The sequence below is a fragment of the Pseudorasbora parva genome, chromosome 4 (genome assembly GCF_024679245.1).
Source record: "Pseudorasbora parva isolate DD20220531a chromosome 4, ASM2467924v1, whole genome shotgun sequence".
Taxonomy (NCBI): Eukaryota; Metazoa; Chordata; class Actinopteri; order Cypriniformes; family Gobionidae; genus Pseudorasbora; species Pseudorasbora parva.
In genome coordinates, this window is record NC_090175.1 from 15,351,302 (window position 1) to 15,368,245 (window position 16,944).

Consider the following 16,944-nt stretch of genomic DNA (forward strand, 5'->3'; position numbering starts at 1 on the left):
ACTACTACTATTACGTTAAATATAAACACTGCGTACAAATGCTGTAAAAAAATTATCAGTATCAATATAGCAATGAGGTGTGTGTGCGTGCGTGCGTGCGTGCGTGCGTGCGTGTGTGAGAGATCACGTTATCCATTTCAGCCACGGATCGCAAGTAAATAAACCATTTCTTCACTTTAATGCAAGTTACATCAAAACAAAACATGAATGTACACCAGAGGACATATCGAAAGATACAGTACAACTTCCAATCATGTACAGTGGTTAGAAAAAGTCCTATTAAACAATTTTACACACCCCTATTAAAACGTATAATACTTTTAAAAACGTATTAAAAAATGTATAGAAAATTAGGTTGTGTGATGTAAAAAAGAAATAAATAAATCAGACCTATTGCACCTTTAATGTGAAATTTCAAACTTTTGGTTTGGCATAATCGTAATTGCAATGTCAATTTATAATTGTTTCATTTATACATTATGTGCTGTTGGTATTAACTTACAGAATGTGATTACATTATAAGTTGCTACAGTGTGTTTATAATGTAATACATTTCACAGAACCTGCATTATGTGGAAAAAAAATGTTATTACATTTGGAAAATCGTTCAAGATATTACATTGAAAAAATGATTACATTATAAAAATGTATCGCATTGAACATAATGTAATAGGTATTACATGTATTGGTCATTACATTATGCTTTTTACATTAATAAATGTAATACCTATTACATTATGTTCTGTTATGACATTATGCTTTATTACATTATGAGACGCTACAATTATTTCTTCAAGTAATTGATAAATGTCAAATATTATTTTCAGCATTATTGAAAATGCATGTTAATCCATACATTTCCCAATACTCTCTTCACTCACTTCTATGTATTTTTGCATGACACTGCACGGAAGAAACTAACAAATTTGAACATTTTGTCATTGTATTGCTATATGCATACCCATTTAAAAGATAATGGTTGGTACACTTCTTTAATTGTTTTAAAATGCTCACCAATGCTGAAATTATTTGATAAAAATGTCAAAATTATATATTTTAATATGGACATTTTTCCATTATTTTCCATCATTACACCAGTCTTCAGTGTCACATGATCCTTAATAAATCATTCGAATATGATGATTTGCTGCTAAGGAAACTTTTCTTATTATCAATGTTAGGCTGCTTATTTTTTATAGAAAGAGAAGAGTTTGATTTAATTTTTTTAGGGATTTACCTATTTTTTATCTAAACTTTTTAGTGCATGTAGTGCATGTACACACATATAAAAGATCAGTTTCATGGAATAGTTCATACACACATATGTAGGGTTCTCTCACCTCTGAGTGTTAGCCGATGGAGAGTTCCTCACTTTGGGGTTGCTGGAATGCATTGACGTCAGTCCCAGTGCGACAGAGGCAGGAGCAGTAGAGTGCTGGTGGGGACTGGAGGTGTGTGTATGTGTGTGGGAGTGTGTATGTGTAGTGGTGGGTGTAGCTTTGGCCCGGGTGCTCCGGGGCCCGGGATTGGGGGTTGCGACAGGGCTGCTGCAGTCCTGGCCCTCTTCTTGCCGTTCTTTGGCTCTCTCCTTCCTGCCTGAAGCGTTTCCTGTGGTTCCGGTAGCTGCGGTGGTAGCCGTGGCTGCTGCTGCTGGTCTCTCCTCTTGCACCTCCAGCATTCTCTGTGTGGGCTTGTCTGGAGTCTCCCCGAGGAGCCCTCACAGCCCCTGGCCACACTAAACACAAAACAAACAAGTAAAGAACAGTTCAGCAAACATTTTACATTGGTTGACTTCCATTCATTTAATATCAAAAAAGATTGAGAGAGAGCGAGAGAGAGAGAGAGATTTCAAAATCCAACTGCAAAAGTCAAACTAAACCACAACCATTAAAAATAAATCTAAATAAAAAATGATCTAAATCAAAACGCAACAGGTCAAAAAAAAAAGTTTTACATTTAGAAGAAAGAAAAAAAATTATCTAGACAAAACATTAAAAATAAAAACTGAGGGTGGCAAAAAATTTGTTTTTATTAGAAATTAAAACAAAAATCTAAATACATGACACCACAAAAATTTAAGTTTAGTCAGTTTAAAAGCTATTTTGTATTTGTTTACTTTTCAAATCAATAATTTAAAAACAAGTTTAAAAAAAATAATACCGGATACAAGACAAAATACAAAATGTCAAAATACAAGACAATGATATCTCAATGATAATGTACATTACCGGTTTGGACCAAAAGATCATGATCATCAAGGGTGCATTTATTTGATCAAAAATACAGTGAAGACAATAATATTGTGAAATCTTTCCAAGTTTCTTCCCAAAAAAATATTTTTGTGATCCCCAAATTTTGAATGGCAGTGTATTTTTTAAATATCTCCTTGCATTGACACATCTAAACTAGCTCTGAAGTCACCAACTTCATTTCACACGTTGACTTGTTTGTCTACCTGGGCAGACATGTTCCAGAAGAGTTCTGAACAAATGTCTATTAACATCCACATCAAATTACTACACCATGACATCCACAGACCACTCCAAATCACAGCCAAGACAAAAGTTCTCAAAAAATACCAGTCATGCCAAGAATGTAAGAACATTTCAAAACTCTGCACATTCGCCAAAACACTGTGAAATTCAAGGTGAGAAAATGTAGAACTGTGAATCTGCTAAGGCAGTGGCCATCATCCAAAACTGACTGAAGAGTCAGACTGAAGGCCACCAAAATGATTTGTTGAAAACAAGTCATGTAACATCTCAGATGGAGGCGTGTGGTAGACTGAAAACAGTTGGCTGGTGGAGTTTGTGGAACATCACACCGAAACACATCTACAGTAAGGAGAACCATCATCATGTTAAGAGTCTCTTTTATAGGACTGAAAAACTTAAAAATCCAAGCAAAATAGATGGAAAAAAAGATGGAAAATTGGCGGATTGTTCTCAAATAACCAACTGGACAATGCTTTAAAACATTCAAAGGCCAGTCTCAAATGAAATCTGCAGATGATGTACTCCGATAGAAAATTAATACTTTTATTCAGGAAGGAGACATTCATTTGCCATTAAAAGACACTTATGTTTAAAAAAAAAAATTATTGACATTTCTTAAATGCTGTTCTTTTAAACTTTCTATTCATAAAGTAATGCTGAAAAAAAAACTGAAGCGACCATGAACACTGGAGTAATGGCTGCTGAAAAATTAACTTTTCCATCGCAGGAATAAATAAATATATTAGAAAAAAGGTATTATAATGTAATATTTTATCACAATATTACTGTTTTACTGCATTTTGATCAAATGAAAGCAGCTTTCATGAGCATAAGACTTTTTTTTTTTATCTTATCGACTCCAATCTTAGGAACTTCAAATATGACTCCAAAAAAGTAAAAATGACTGATTACAAGTGTAGAAAGAGACAGACAGAGCGAGCGAGAGTGAGAAGCATGTAATATGTACCACCTCAACAACCCAACAGATAACTTACTAGGACTAGGGGTGTAACGATATATCGTAAAACATTGTTCCTGTCTAAAGAGACACGAACGATGGCTTATGATGAACAGATTTACAACGACACACATACTGTAGTAAACATGGATGTTCAGATGATTGTGGGACGCGCGAAAACAACACGAGAGTGAGTAAATGCAGAGTTAAGGTTCTTCGATGAGCTAAACATTTACAGTTTGAGAGTGGTCATTTTGACAACCTTTCTTGGGATTCGAGCTATGACGGATTGCATTGATCCTCTAAAGCGCACGCGCTGCCGGAATGACACTCCTCAAAGTCAAAGTAAAAACATCATTTAAACCGGCACTCCTTATGGTGAAGCGCAAACATCATTTAAATCACCAGATCACATTTAGTTTTAGTAGTATGATTGATCTAAACATTTTAGATGGTTTATTCTTATATGTATAGTGCATTAATAACGGGAGAGGCAGGAGCTATGAGCACTGGGAGTGAATGCTGCCAGAATTGAAAGCGTGAGTAATGCGTTTAAAATTTACGGAGTTTCAGTGACATGACATCTATACTGTATATATAATCTATACGACTAAATATATAATGTTTAATATAATGTAAAATGATGCAATGGGGAAATATTTGTGGGTCCTAATAATAACAATTCACAAATAATTATAATAATAATACACATATAATAATATTAATTTAATAATAATAAAAAACATCTTACCTCTTTTGTTGGCTTAAAATATCGGGATACATATCGTATCGCGAGTTCAGTATCATGCTATGTATCGAATCGTCACACAAGTGTATCGTTACACCTCTAACTAGTACACATCTTTCCATTTGACAGTAACATACAAAAATCACAGGAGTGAGAATGATTGTGTTTGTCTTTCAGGGTGTGCTAGTGCTTCCGTGTGTGAATGAGACGGTTAACATGTAGTGGCCTTCTGCCGTTACGCAAACACTAGCTTTCATAAGTTATGAGAACCCTCTCAAAAAGCTGCAGTGTCAGACTGCGTTGTCATCTAGAAAATATTCAGGACAGCTTCCAACACACTCAAATGATGCAAGCATCTCGCATATTCCCTCCCAGCCTAGCAGTCAGGACTCAAAGTCAGCACTAACTTTTATGAAGCTTCTCAGAACAAAGGGCAAATGTTTATTAAAATGCAGGTAAAGGATTTACTATAACGAATAGTATAATATACATACGAGTTTATTATAATGCAGGTAAATTCCAAATAAAACATTCCTAGGTCACCATTTTAAAACACACTATCTAAACCCAATCGCAATCCAGCTTAACCTTCTTTAAACAATTAAAACAACAACATATGCCACTATGAAATATGATTTAAAATCAGTGTGAGCACATAGTCAAGTTAAAATAATGCGTGTGTGAATGTGAAAGTTATTTAAGCACATTGGTGACATGATTAAAACGTAAAATCATCAGAATAAAAACACAATAATAATTAATATATAATAAATAATTTTACAGATGCAAAAGTTGTTTCACACAATATACGACATGTATATGACAGTGATCAGTCTGATGTGGTTTAGTTCAACCTAAAAATAAGCAAATATACACTACCTTTCAAGAGTTTTAATAGAGGTCGGTACAATTTTTAAATGTTTTTTGAAAGAGGTCTAATACAAAAAATAATAATAAAAATAAATAAATAAATAAATAAATAAATTATATATATATATATATATATATATATATATATATATATATATATATATATATATGCATGTTTACAACTGTTTTCTATTTAAATATATTTTAAAATGTAATTTATACCCATGATGCAAAGCTGAATTTTCAGCATCACTGCACACGCAGCGCCAGTCTTTAGTTGCAAACAATCCTCCAGAAATCATTCTATTATGCTGATTTGGCACTTAAAGGTGTTTAATTTTTTACTGTACTAAAATATATTAAATATTAAAAAAATAAAAAAATAAAACATTTGCAGATATTTAGGAAACAAGCTTTCATACTTGTTTCTCCAGAAAAAAAACAAATGAAATGTGTTCCGTGTAGAAATATCGGGTTTTGTTTTGGTCTGTGATCCCGCCCACTGCCAATTTACCCAATGGTATTTTGACACCCTGGGTTTGACGGTTGATGGAAAACAACGTATTGCAGCCATAAAGGCCAGCAAAAAAACTGGGTCAGGAATCGCAGTTGAGTGTCCTCAATCTGGCAACCTGCGTGAGCAAGGTCCAAAATGGAGAAAATCTCACCAAATATTTTACATTTGGACTGCAGTACCCATTTCAACCACTGGCGGTCACTATTACATACTGCCCCTTTAAGACAACGTTATTATAAACATTTTTGTGAACGCCACAATTTTTCCTCTGCGGATTGATTCCTTCCTTGGTCAATGGGCTAGTTTTGTTGCGCAGACCTGGCAACCCTCACAGTGATATTTTATTTTCAGGATTCTTTGATAAAAAAGTACAGCTTTCATTTAGAATTAATTTGTGCAAGTATAAATGTCTTTACTCCTACTTCTGACCAATTTAAAGCATCCTTGCCGATTTTTTATTTTTTTTTAAAGCAAGCACAGAGCTCTGTTTAAAATCAAAAAGTAAAAAGGAAACACAAAGAGAAATGCACACGTCAATTGAGGCAGCCATTTCATTTTTTTTTTTGCCATTTAATGCGTGGTTTCCTTGCATGGCCCCTCTCTCTCCTCCTGAACCCAAACTTGCATACTGACATTCTCAGGTTTCACCGTTTGCAGTGTGAGAGGCCAGTGCGCTGCTCTAATGGCGCACAGCAGCAGCAGCAGGATGGCCGTCAAGCCTTCTCCAGCCCGCCACAGACATTTCTCTTCATGCACGCACACCCACCAACACGGTTGCCCTGGCAACCCCAACCGACAGGCCCTGGATCAACAACAGCCCCAAAAACACACGCGTACCCACCAATCAGCTTGAAGAGTTAGAGAACACGTGTGCATTTAAAGGTACGGACAGATACTTGCGCACAGTTATTCTACACATCTAAATGTTTCTAAAGCCATCCGAGACAGAAGATTCTTCTCTTTGAAATAGCATTAATTGACTTTTTTTATCCCGCTAAATTGAATGCCTAACTGAGTCAAGACGAGGTTTGAACTTGTGGGTCTAGAAACGGGTGAAGAGGCAGCATGTTGTGCATTCAAGCTTAGACTTTTCCACTTCCTTCTCAGAAATGGACAAACATTCCAGCATGCACTTATACTTCCTGTCCAGCCTTAAGTTAGTGGGAACGAGATAGAGGTGAAAACCAGTGGCCAGTTCAATCAGATAAAACCTTATACAGAAGCTTCACCCACCTAAATCCTGCACGCCTTTTGGAGACCGTCTCTGCTTGTTTGCAGTGTAAGGATAAATGATTTTAATAAGTAAAGCGTTTTCTTTATTCAAAACACTGTGTAAAGCAGGGGTGGGGAACGCGGATCCTGAAGGGCCACTCTCTTGCAGAGTTGGAGCTGAAAAAAAACACTCACCTTCCTGTAACTTTAATAATCCTGTCGACCTTGTTTCAGGTGTGTTTGATTAAGGTTTGAGCTGAACTCTGCAGGACAGTGGCCCTCCGGGATCAACGTTCCCCACCCATGGCATAAAGGCTAAATTTTTATGTATTTGATGAGCAGAGAAGAGTGTCTTAAGCCCTATTCAGATGGTAATTGTTTCCCGTTGGTTCATGAGGTATTTTCATCATTTACAGGGGCTAGTCTGTGATTTTATTGCCGTCCGAATCCAGAATGTCAGTATTTTTCTCCCACCACCCACGTAAAAATCCCTGGCTGAATTACCAAGTGTTTTTTGACAAACACCAAGGTTGTGTGGTGATTTAATTACTGTCCGAATCCATATCTCTGAGTTTTCAATAAACTATTGCTTCCCAATTAGCGGTTTATATCCTTTTTGACCACAGCGGAGCACCGTATCGTTGCGTGTCCTTGTAATTTGGATGCATTTTAAAGATCTATAGCCTACACTTTTATTACCAAAATGCTGGAAAGTACATACAAGAATAAGCTTTAATCACAGCTCAAAAGAGAAATAAAAAAACAACAAAAACATTTGAAAAGAGCTGTTATTACGGCAATAATTAACGTTATATAGGTTAAATTTGCAGCATTGTATTAATTTATTTTCGCTCATTTCCACATTTTTAAAATGCCATCTTCCTTTTTTAAACAGATTTAAATAATTAATAATTTTGTATTATTAAATTAAATATGATTTTATTCTTATTACTCCAAGAATCTGACATTTTCACAGCAGACAGTCATTCGACTGACCACGTGAGCCGTGTTCCCAGGTGAGGAGGATCACAAAACTCGCTCCTCCACCGGGAATAAATCACAGTCCGAATGCACGAGTTTTATCACTGTGGTGGCATGCAAATGTATCTTTACGGACGTCAGGTTGAGAAACAATGAGTGTCCGAATAGTGCTTTAGTCCGGTATTTGTCATCTAGTCAGTGCCAATACAGCATGTGCGTAACACTAAACACCCTTATATAAAACACCCTTTTATAACACAAGCTTTCTCCCAAATATATTACATGACAGTAAAAACGGAGCACCCACACAGCTGGATACAATAACCTTTGTAGCCTGTAAGTTGATAATGCAACCATACTAATGATGGACAAACACAACATCTCTAACATTCATTCACTGGTGAAAAACCTTGAAACTCCTTGTCTTATTGTCATTTCAAATTAGTTTCTGTTCAGAAAGTTTAAAATGGATATCATTTATTATTTTATGTTCCTGTAAAAATTTCTGTTTCCGGTTTTCGTTCTTTGAACCAGTTCAAAGAAAATGTGCACACAAAAGCAAGAATGAGAAAAAGAAAGAAAAAAGTCAGAAAAGGCAAGGAAGAGAAAAAGAAAGCAAGAAAGAAAGCAAGAAAGAAAGAAAGAGCGCTAATAAAAAAAATGCGAGAAAAAGAAAATCTTCAACTGTATAGTGCTTCTATCAAGCCCGTTTACTGTATATTTCCACAATCCATTACCTCAAAACCGGCTCAGCGACATCAAAGCTACGAGGCAAGGCGCTCGAGATGTGACCTGCGGTTCTGCTATTGGGCATCATCAGGAACGCAAACAGGCAAATAGAAAAATAGCAGGAGATGCACAGACAGCAGAGCTGGACGCCACAGAGCCGTGAGGCTTAAATGACTATATGAACTGTGTAATGGGCTGTTTACGGCAGAGGTCCTGCCACCCTTATTCAGTTAAAGCAAAGCTTCCTAAACTGCATTTCCATTTTGCATGGCTGAAGGGCTGTATGCTCCCACTTATAAATCATAAAGAGAGTGTGCATGTGTGTAGGAGACGTGTGGGCCCGACCACTCACGTGTGCGGCATCATGGCAAAAGATTTTTATTCAGATATATATATTTTCCTCACACAGACAAAAAGAGCTGCTGTAACCTTGAAAGCCATTGCCTTTGGGTGGAAAAAATAAATAAACACATGCACACACTTAAGTTGTCGTTTAATGCTGGCTGTGGTTTTCCGCACCAAAATCCTAGTCTTTACCAATATAGACGCTGTATGCATTATATTGTAGCTTCTGTTAATATAATAAAGACAGCTAAAGAGACAGCTAGCATGATTTACAGCCAGATATAGCAGCCAGAACAAACAGTCGACATAAAATCCATCAATCTGAACCATTCGGAGTTACATGGTTACAGAGAAATGTTTTTATTCCTTATAAAAAGGCCAGACATATGAAAATCCCATTTATAATGCACAAATGATTGATAAGAAACAAGTCTAAACTGACCGTCTGCTTTGGCTGACTGCCTGTAGTGACAAAGACACAAACAAGCAGATCTGCCTGCCAATGGTGGATTATTGACTAACTGCAGAGCCCGCCGCAGACTGACTAGCCATCCAGGCATTCATGCATCAGACAGACACTTACACAAAACACCTTGCAGTGCATTCAAACTGTACATTGTATAGTGTGAATCGAACTTGCGTCCTTCACGTTGCTAGCACCAGGCTCAAGCTACAGGAGTGTTTTAATTACACATGCATCAATAATGCAATTATTTACAATAAGGACTTAGACCGATCGGGCATAACATTATGACAGGTGAAGTGAATAAAACAGATTATCTCTTTATCACGGCACAGCACCTGTTAGTGGGTGGTATATATATATTAGGCAGCAAGTCAACATTTCGACTTCAAAGTTGATGTGTTAGAAGCAGGAAAAATGGGCAAGCGTAAGAATTTGAGCGAGCTTGGCGGGAAAAATATGCGACGGCTAGGCGAGAGCTAGGGTCAGAACATTTCCAAAACTGCGGCGCTTGTGGGGGAAACACATGGCACCAGGATGCACTATGGGAAGTGTGATGCTTTGGGCGATGTTCTGTTGGGAAACCTTGGGATCTGCCATCCATGTGGATGTTACTTTGAGTACCACCTCCCTAAGCATTGTTGCAGACCATGCACTCCTTTTCATGAAAATAGTATTTCCTGGTGGAATTCCATTCCTGATCGGTGTAAATCACAGTAAGAAGTTTACATGACCAGAACACTTCACTTAAAGGTCCTGTTCTTCGCGTGTTTTCAAAGCTTTGATTATGTTTACAGTGTGCAATATAACATGAGTTCATGTTTCGCGTGTAAAAAAACACAGTATTTTTCACACAATTGACTTATCTGTACAGCGCGGTTTCCTCTGTCCTAAAAACGGCCTGATGATTTCCTTGTTCTATGAAGTCCCTCCTTCAGAAACACGTAACGAGTTCTGATTGGGCCAGCGCTTCCCGTGTTGTGATTGGACAGCAGCTTAGCGCACTTTGCCCGGAAAGGTCCCGCCTCTTACCATAACGGTGAGATGCAAGCGCTGAATGCGCGCTCTTCTCCACGTGGGAGAGCAACAAGACCACGCCCCCTATTTTGCGTGTTCTTGTTGGCGGAGGGTTAGTCAACAAACGGTTCTAGTGACGTCATTACATCCCTGCACTTCCTGCTGGAGTCCAAACCGGCCGTTCGCTGTAGGCTTTGAAAGGAAACTTCTGTTAAATAAAATATCTCGCTTGGCATTGAACTTTGAGCTTTATAATTTTACAGGTATTATTTATGCTCTAACAGCAACATTACACACTAACTAAAGTTTGAAAGATGGAATCGCGAAGAACGGGACCTTTAACTCCCATTGACATGCGTTTTCAAGGTTAACTGAAACAAACAACAACACTGGCTGAGACAACACACAAAAGGAAAAGAAGAAAAAAAAACATGCCATTTTCGAGGAAAGCGTGAAGCATGGTTATTTTTACTGCCATTCTTTATATATCCAAATGACACAAATGACAAATTCACAGTGTGATTTAATCCACTTAGGTCAAATGCAAAACACATTTCTATGGATGTACTGTATATTATACGGCACCATGATGAACACAGCAATGCCAATGTAACGGTGCTGTCGCATTTTTCGCACCGTCTCTGCGCAGAGTTGGGTTGACAAAGTTCAGCAATATGTAATGGTGGGAAAACTTTAGAATGGCTATCAACGACATTATACCTGCATTACTCTCGATTTCCCTTTTTTTTGTAGAAACCATGGAAACACCACGGACACTTTAATATAATGTGAAATATAGTGTTTTATAAGACAAGTGAGCGACTGTTTAGATACATTCATCGACAGAAAACTAATTGTTATATAGCGCAACACAGGTAGTCTTATTGTTTAAATCTTGTTTTCTTGATTTACCTCATCTAGCTTTACTGCAGATTGCAACAAATGTCTCATGGTAGCTGCAGAGCGAACGCACAGAGTAGCATTATAACAATTTTCAACAACGACAGCTGCCGTTGATGAGTGGCAGGAACATTTATAATGGACTTTTTGGAAAGTTAAATTCAACTGTTTGAAGACAAAACAAGGTTTACAACTAGTCTAAACATGTTCACCCTGGTCCATTTAAGTACATAATAAAGAATATAAACTACTGGTTCACACTCCAATTAACAGAAACTCAAGACTAACGTGGAAAAGACAGGATTTATCACATTATATCTGGTTGTGATATGGTTTTATTCCACAGAGCTGCTGCAGAGATTCGCAGAAACCCTTCCACCATAAACAAGGCGCACTTATGAACTGATAATTGACTTCATGTAATTAGTCTATTTATCAGTCAGGAGGAGGACTCAGCCCTGCACCTGCAGATCTTTCTTCCAGCAGATCTGCTTATACACACCTGACTGTAATTTATAAATGATGAAGAGAAGCAAAGACCCTGATTAGCTCTTTAAGGTGCTCGTCTAATTACAGCCGCGGCTCAAGTCCGCAAGGCAGATCTCCAAGCCGCAGGGCCGAGCACCTCTGAGCTATTCCATGCACATGATGATATCAATTTTTGAAGAATATAAAATGATATTAAAAGGTGGACTATATGAACAATTAGGGATGTCAACAGTAATGGTAACAAGGTGGTAACAATGGTAACAAGTTCTACAATATCTGTAGTAGACAGAAAAAAATGAGAACAGCAGGTAACTTCGCTAGGTAACCAAGATTTAATACGATTTAATAAGTCCTCTACAATCTAACATGAACAAAACTTGTAACTTGTGCCAATTTTAATTACGTCTCTCTTTTTTGCAATGAGCAAATAGCAGTCAAATTTTACAACCATTAATTACACTGCTAAAGTAAAGCTAAAGACAATTCAGTTCAATCACTTCAAGCTCAGTTCTTAGCAGTGCATACTGGGTGAAGACAAAACAGTGAGATGTGTACGCAGTCACTGTTACAGATAAAGGAATTCATCGGTCATAAACCAGCAGCATTATTAGCGAAATGTAAATTAATTGGAGGTTTTCAATACATTACGCTTTATGTCCCTCTGAATTGGCAAGAGAAGACACACACACACACACTGAACAAATGGGGTGAAACTTTCACTCTTATTTGCAAACCTCTTCAGAGCCAAACAAATAATTTATGAACTATAATTATTGATTTTTGGATCCATAAAGAGACCCAGAACATTTTGGATGCATAGAGCCAGTAGGACCCATCATTACAGAATCCATCCAAAGTTTCTTCAATGCCCAGAACCAAATGCTATATGCTCCAACAGATCATACTGGAAAATGGCCCCAATGTACAAATGCCTAAATGTTATATTTAAAAATAAAAAAAACACCCTCTATATGACCTGCAGGTCACCCCTACAGTCTTGATTACCTCAATAGGCCTGACCTTTCTAAACAGCAATACATGACCGCATCATACTAATCCATACCTCAAAATAATAGCTATTCAACTGTATATAAAGGTGGTTCAAAGGTTTATGTCTGGTGAACAAGAGTCCATGGATCTGAACTTAAGCAAGCCTACTGTTCTGCAAAACTACTTCTTTAAAAAGTCCAACAGAGGTCCATCGATTTGTAAAAAAAAAAAAAAAAAAAAAAAAAAAAAAGTCCAACTGAGTGAATGAAGGCCAAATGCACTTGGCCAAAAACCAAAACAAAATAATTATAAGTCAATTAATTAAATCAAACTTATTTAATAATCACTTAACTTCTTAATCCGCACCAGATCGTGGGCGGGGCGTCTGACGCAAGTGGGCGTGTCTCTACTTATAATTACTTTTGTTTTATACAAACTGTTCAATCAACTATCACAAACTATGCATCATTTGAAAGCTAAAACACTCAAGATTCATGTTCTGAACTCGTTTTTGCAATAAATACACCAGAGAGGAAAGGGTTAAATTAAATGCTAAAGCAGTGGCTATTTAAACATTAGCATAATGAACGCGGTACTCATCTTTCATCTCCTGACGTTCAGATCAGATCGGACGAATCCACGAAACAACAGCATACATGTCTGTGTAAGAGTCCACTCTTCAAAATGCATCCCACTTTTAATCCAAAACAACGAAAAAATAAGGGGAAAAAACTAAAAATCCTCCGTTGTTTGCATAAGCGTTTTGTGTTAAGAGTAATCAATCATGTCCATTTTCAATGAAATAGCGATTGTAAGCCTTATTTTGACAATCTCCCCTGTACTGTGGACTGTTCCGGTTATATTAAACCCTCCCAGGTCTCTCTCCTTCAATCAAAAGCTGACTAGGACACATAAATAGAAAGGGAGCGCGTCACTGGGTGATACATCTGTCAGTCAAACTCGCCGGTCCTTTGTTGGATAAGCCATTCAATGCCTAGCCAATGCATAGCCAGCATAGATTTGATTGATGGATGTAGTAACGAATCAAAAGACAATATTTTGCGTAGTTTCTGTAAGAGATGTCGTAAGAAGCATTGGTGAATACCTCATGCTTACTTAGCTGTTACTTAGCGTCGTCTCCACAGTTTTCATTCATCGTATCCAGCGCCTGCCAGTGTAAGCACACATACTTACACACAACGCGCAGACTAAATAAGAGACTGTTTTTATCAACTAAATGAGTTTTTTTTACACTTGTAAATTCTGTAAATAGTTGTTTTAGTTATCAGGGCCTGCAAATGCATTATAATTAGCAGTTTATTGCAGATTTATTTGAATAAAAACTACTCTTTACTATTACACAAATGTTCTAATATAATTGGACTTTATTGAAAGGACGCCCAGTCTTTTTTGACATAAAAGCTTACAGAAGCTACATTTTTGAGAGAATCGTCCTCAAATTTTAATCAAAGCATGATCAGACATTCAGTTTTATATTTAGGTTATTTTCAGGGCATAAAAATTAAAATCTAATATTTTTTTTTCCATAAGGGAATAATAAAAAAATAAAAACGTGAGTCACTTACATGCATATTTCCCCTTGTTTTAATCTGTCCCTATACTATTTGAGTTATTATGACTTTTGGGTAACATAATTTAAAGTGTCTAGTTTAAAATAAGACCACATTTATGGATATAGACCATAGGGTTTAAGAGCTGCAGACATTTTTATTTGGGGTATGTCATTTTTTTATTTATTTCTCAGCACAGGGCGAGGGTTAAGAGGTTAAATAGCTAAAACTGAGTTATACAAACATCTACATTGCACATAGAGCAGTTTATATATAAACTTTTTAATAGCAAAACTGTTTCTACTCTAGTTTGTTGGTGAAATACAAAGATTTGAACAACAATAAACTAATAACTTGTTTTCATGACAGATTTAATAAAACATACTGTACATTAAATAATGAAAACATCTCTAAAATATAAGTAAAAATATAATGAATATGTAATACAGTGCATTTAGCAAAATCCTAATGCTGATGATGCTTATTCTCGCTAAGTAATCAATTTGCGGACATTGAATAGATTTCTTGCAGTGAATGTATTTATTGACATCTTGGACCAGTTGAAACACTGATTAAGTTATTACATAAGACAAGATTCATTTCTGTAAGTTGGAATATATCTTTGAACATGTTTATTTCTTGCTGTAACTATAACTAAGATGATATGACCGGTCCATGTGCGCTTGATCCGGCTACCACTTGAACTGAGGCGCTGCAGTGATCTGTTGCTCAGTTTTAAAAGGGCACCAAAACAATTATTTGAATTCCGTAAAAACATTGACAGCATTTTAAAGTTTTGTATTTGCATCATACTAACGTGACAAAGCTTTATGAGATTAATAGATGGTAGGTGCGGTACAAATAATGTTCAGTGAAGTTTTGTTGAACGCACAGACTAAAAGATTTTGGATTTAAGTAAAGAAACCATATCATTGCAGATTTACAAATTATAAAATATTGTCAATCCAGAGCTTATGTCCAAACAGCAGGCATGTTGAATTATTGTAGCTTATCCTTGTTGTGTGCACAAAATAGAGTCAACACGTGCCACCGCTTTCAATAACTGATTTTGGCTGAAAAACTTTTGGTAGCTGAAATTTCAGTACACCCCTAATAAAGACATTTATTCTGTTACAAATTAACTATTTAATAAAACGTTGTGAGTTTTTTGCTTTCTATTCATTAAAGAATCCTGAAAAATTATTATATCACAGTTTCCACAAAAAAGTGAAGCAGCACAACTGGTTTCAACTGATAAAGAATATTTATCAATGTTGCAACTAAACATTAGAATGATTTCTGAATCCGTAATGAAAATTCAGCTTTGCCATCACAGGAATAAATTACATTTTAAAATATATAAAAATGCATAGTTACATCGAAATATCACAATATAAAAATATTATATGCATCATTAATGTAAGCTATATAATTTGTGGTACACAGTTTTATCCAAGACTAGTAAATTCTGTCATGTACTCATCCTCACTTCATTTCAAACCAATAAGATTAGATAGAAAACAATATTTTTTAATTATATTGTTACTGTGTTTTTGATCAAATAAATGCAGTCTTGGTGTGCATAAGAGACTTTTCAAAAACAATCAAAAAACCTTACCGACCTCAAACTCTTGAACAGTAGTGTATGGAACCCATAAATACATCACAGCTGTTGTTTGACATGGATGTGTTAACGCAGGCATGAAAATAAGATATGTATGCTGCACTCACCATGTCCCTCTTTGTCACGATATAGCTGTGGCCATGACTGCACTGACTGCAACAGAACACCACCAACCGCACAACGATCTGAGAGAGAGAGAGACACACAGAGAATACACATTTATTAAACACACTCAGAGGGCCAATGTAACACCGCTGAGGAAATGCTTTAAGAGGAAAGAGTAGTGTGTTAAAGCTAAATCTGCAGAATGGACTGAGGTAATGGCTTGATTAATAATAGATGGGTGAACCAGATTTTGATTGAATGACACTTGTTTGAAATGTGTACCATTATAAAGAACCTTCAGAATCTTCAAGCTTGTCAAACCTTCGCCCACACTCGCACAATATGCTGTGATATACCATTATGAAACCTGTGAAAGGAGTATTTCAGCCAAATCACCACTTACTCACTCATATCATTTAATACCAGTATGATTTCTCTTTTTTCATTTAAGACGCTGCCATCAGCAGTAGCTCTGTAGCCCAAGACGTAATGCTCCAGGTTCGACATCGATTACAGTAAATGCTATTGATTCTTGCGATTTTAAATTATGCAAAATCAAGAATGACATCTGTAGGTGGAAACCAAGAATTCGTCATTCACTACTGGTCAAATGTTTGGAGTCAGTAATAGAAAGTAATAATTTTATTAAGCAAGAATGCATAAAATTGATCTAAAGTCACAGATTTGTATAATGTATAATGTATAATTTCAAAACAACAGCCGTTAATTGAATTTTTTATTTGTCAAAAGCTCTATTCGGACGTTAATTTTTTCTTGTTGGTTCGTGAGGTATTTTCATTTACAGCGGCTAGTCTGTGATTTTATTGCCGTCTGAATCCAGAATGTCAGTGTTTTTCTCCCACCAGAAGCGCAAAAATCCCCGGCCGAATAACCTGTTTTTTGACAAACACCAAGGTCGTGTGGTGATTT

At 36.4% G+C, this 16,944-nt stretch overlaps 1 protein-coding gene across 3 annotated transcripts in view; it reads right to left on the minus strand.

The window, feature by feature from the left end:
• bcl9 (BCL9 transcription coactivator) overlaps window positions 1-16,944 on the minus strand; it is a 177,673-nt gene that overhangs the window by 17,830 nt on the left and 142,899 nt on the right. For all 3 annotated transcript variants that reach the window (XM_067441017.1, XM_067441016.1, XM_067441015.1), the window contains exons 3-4: window positions 16,017-16,094; window positions 1,341-1,735 (exon numbers count right to left, since the gene is read on the minus strand). In XM_067441017.1, the coding sequence (XP_067297118.1) occupies window positions 1,341-1,678 (338 nt within the window). In that variant the 5' untranslated portion in view covers window positions 1,679-1,735; window positions 16,017-16,094. The remainder of the gene's footprint in view (window positions 1-1,340; window positions 1,736-16,016; window positions 16,095-16,944) is intronic.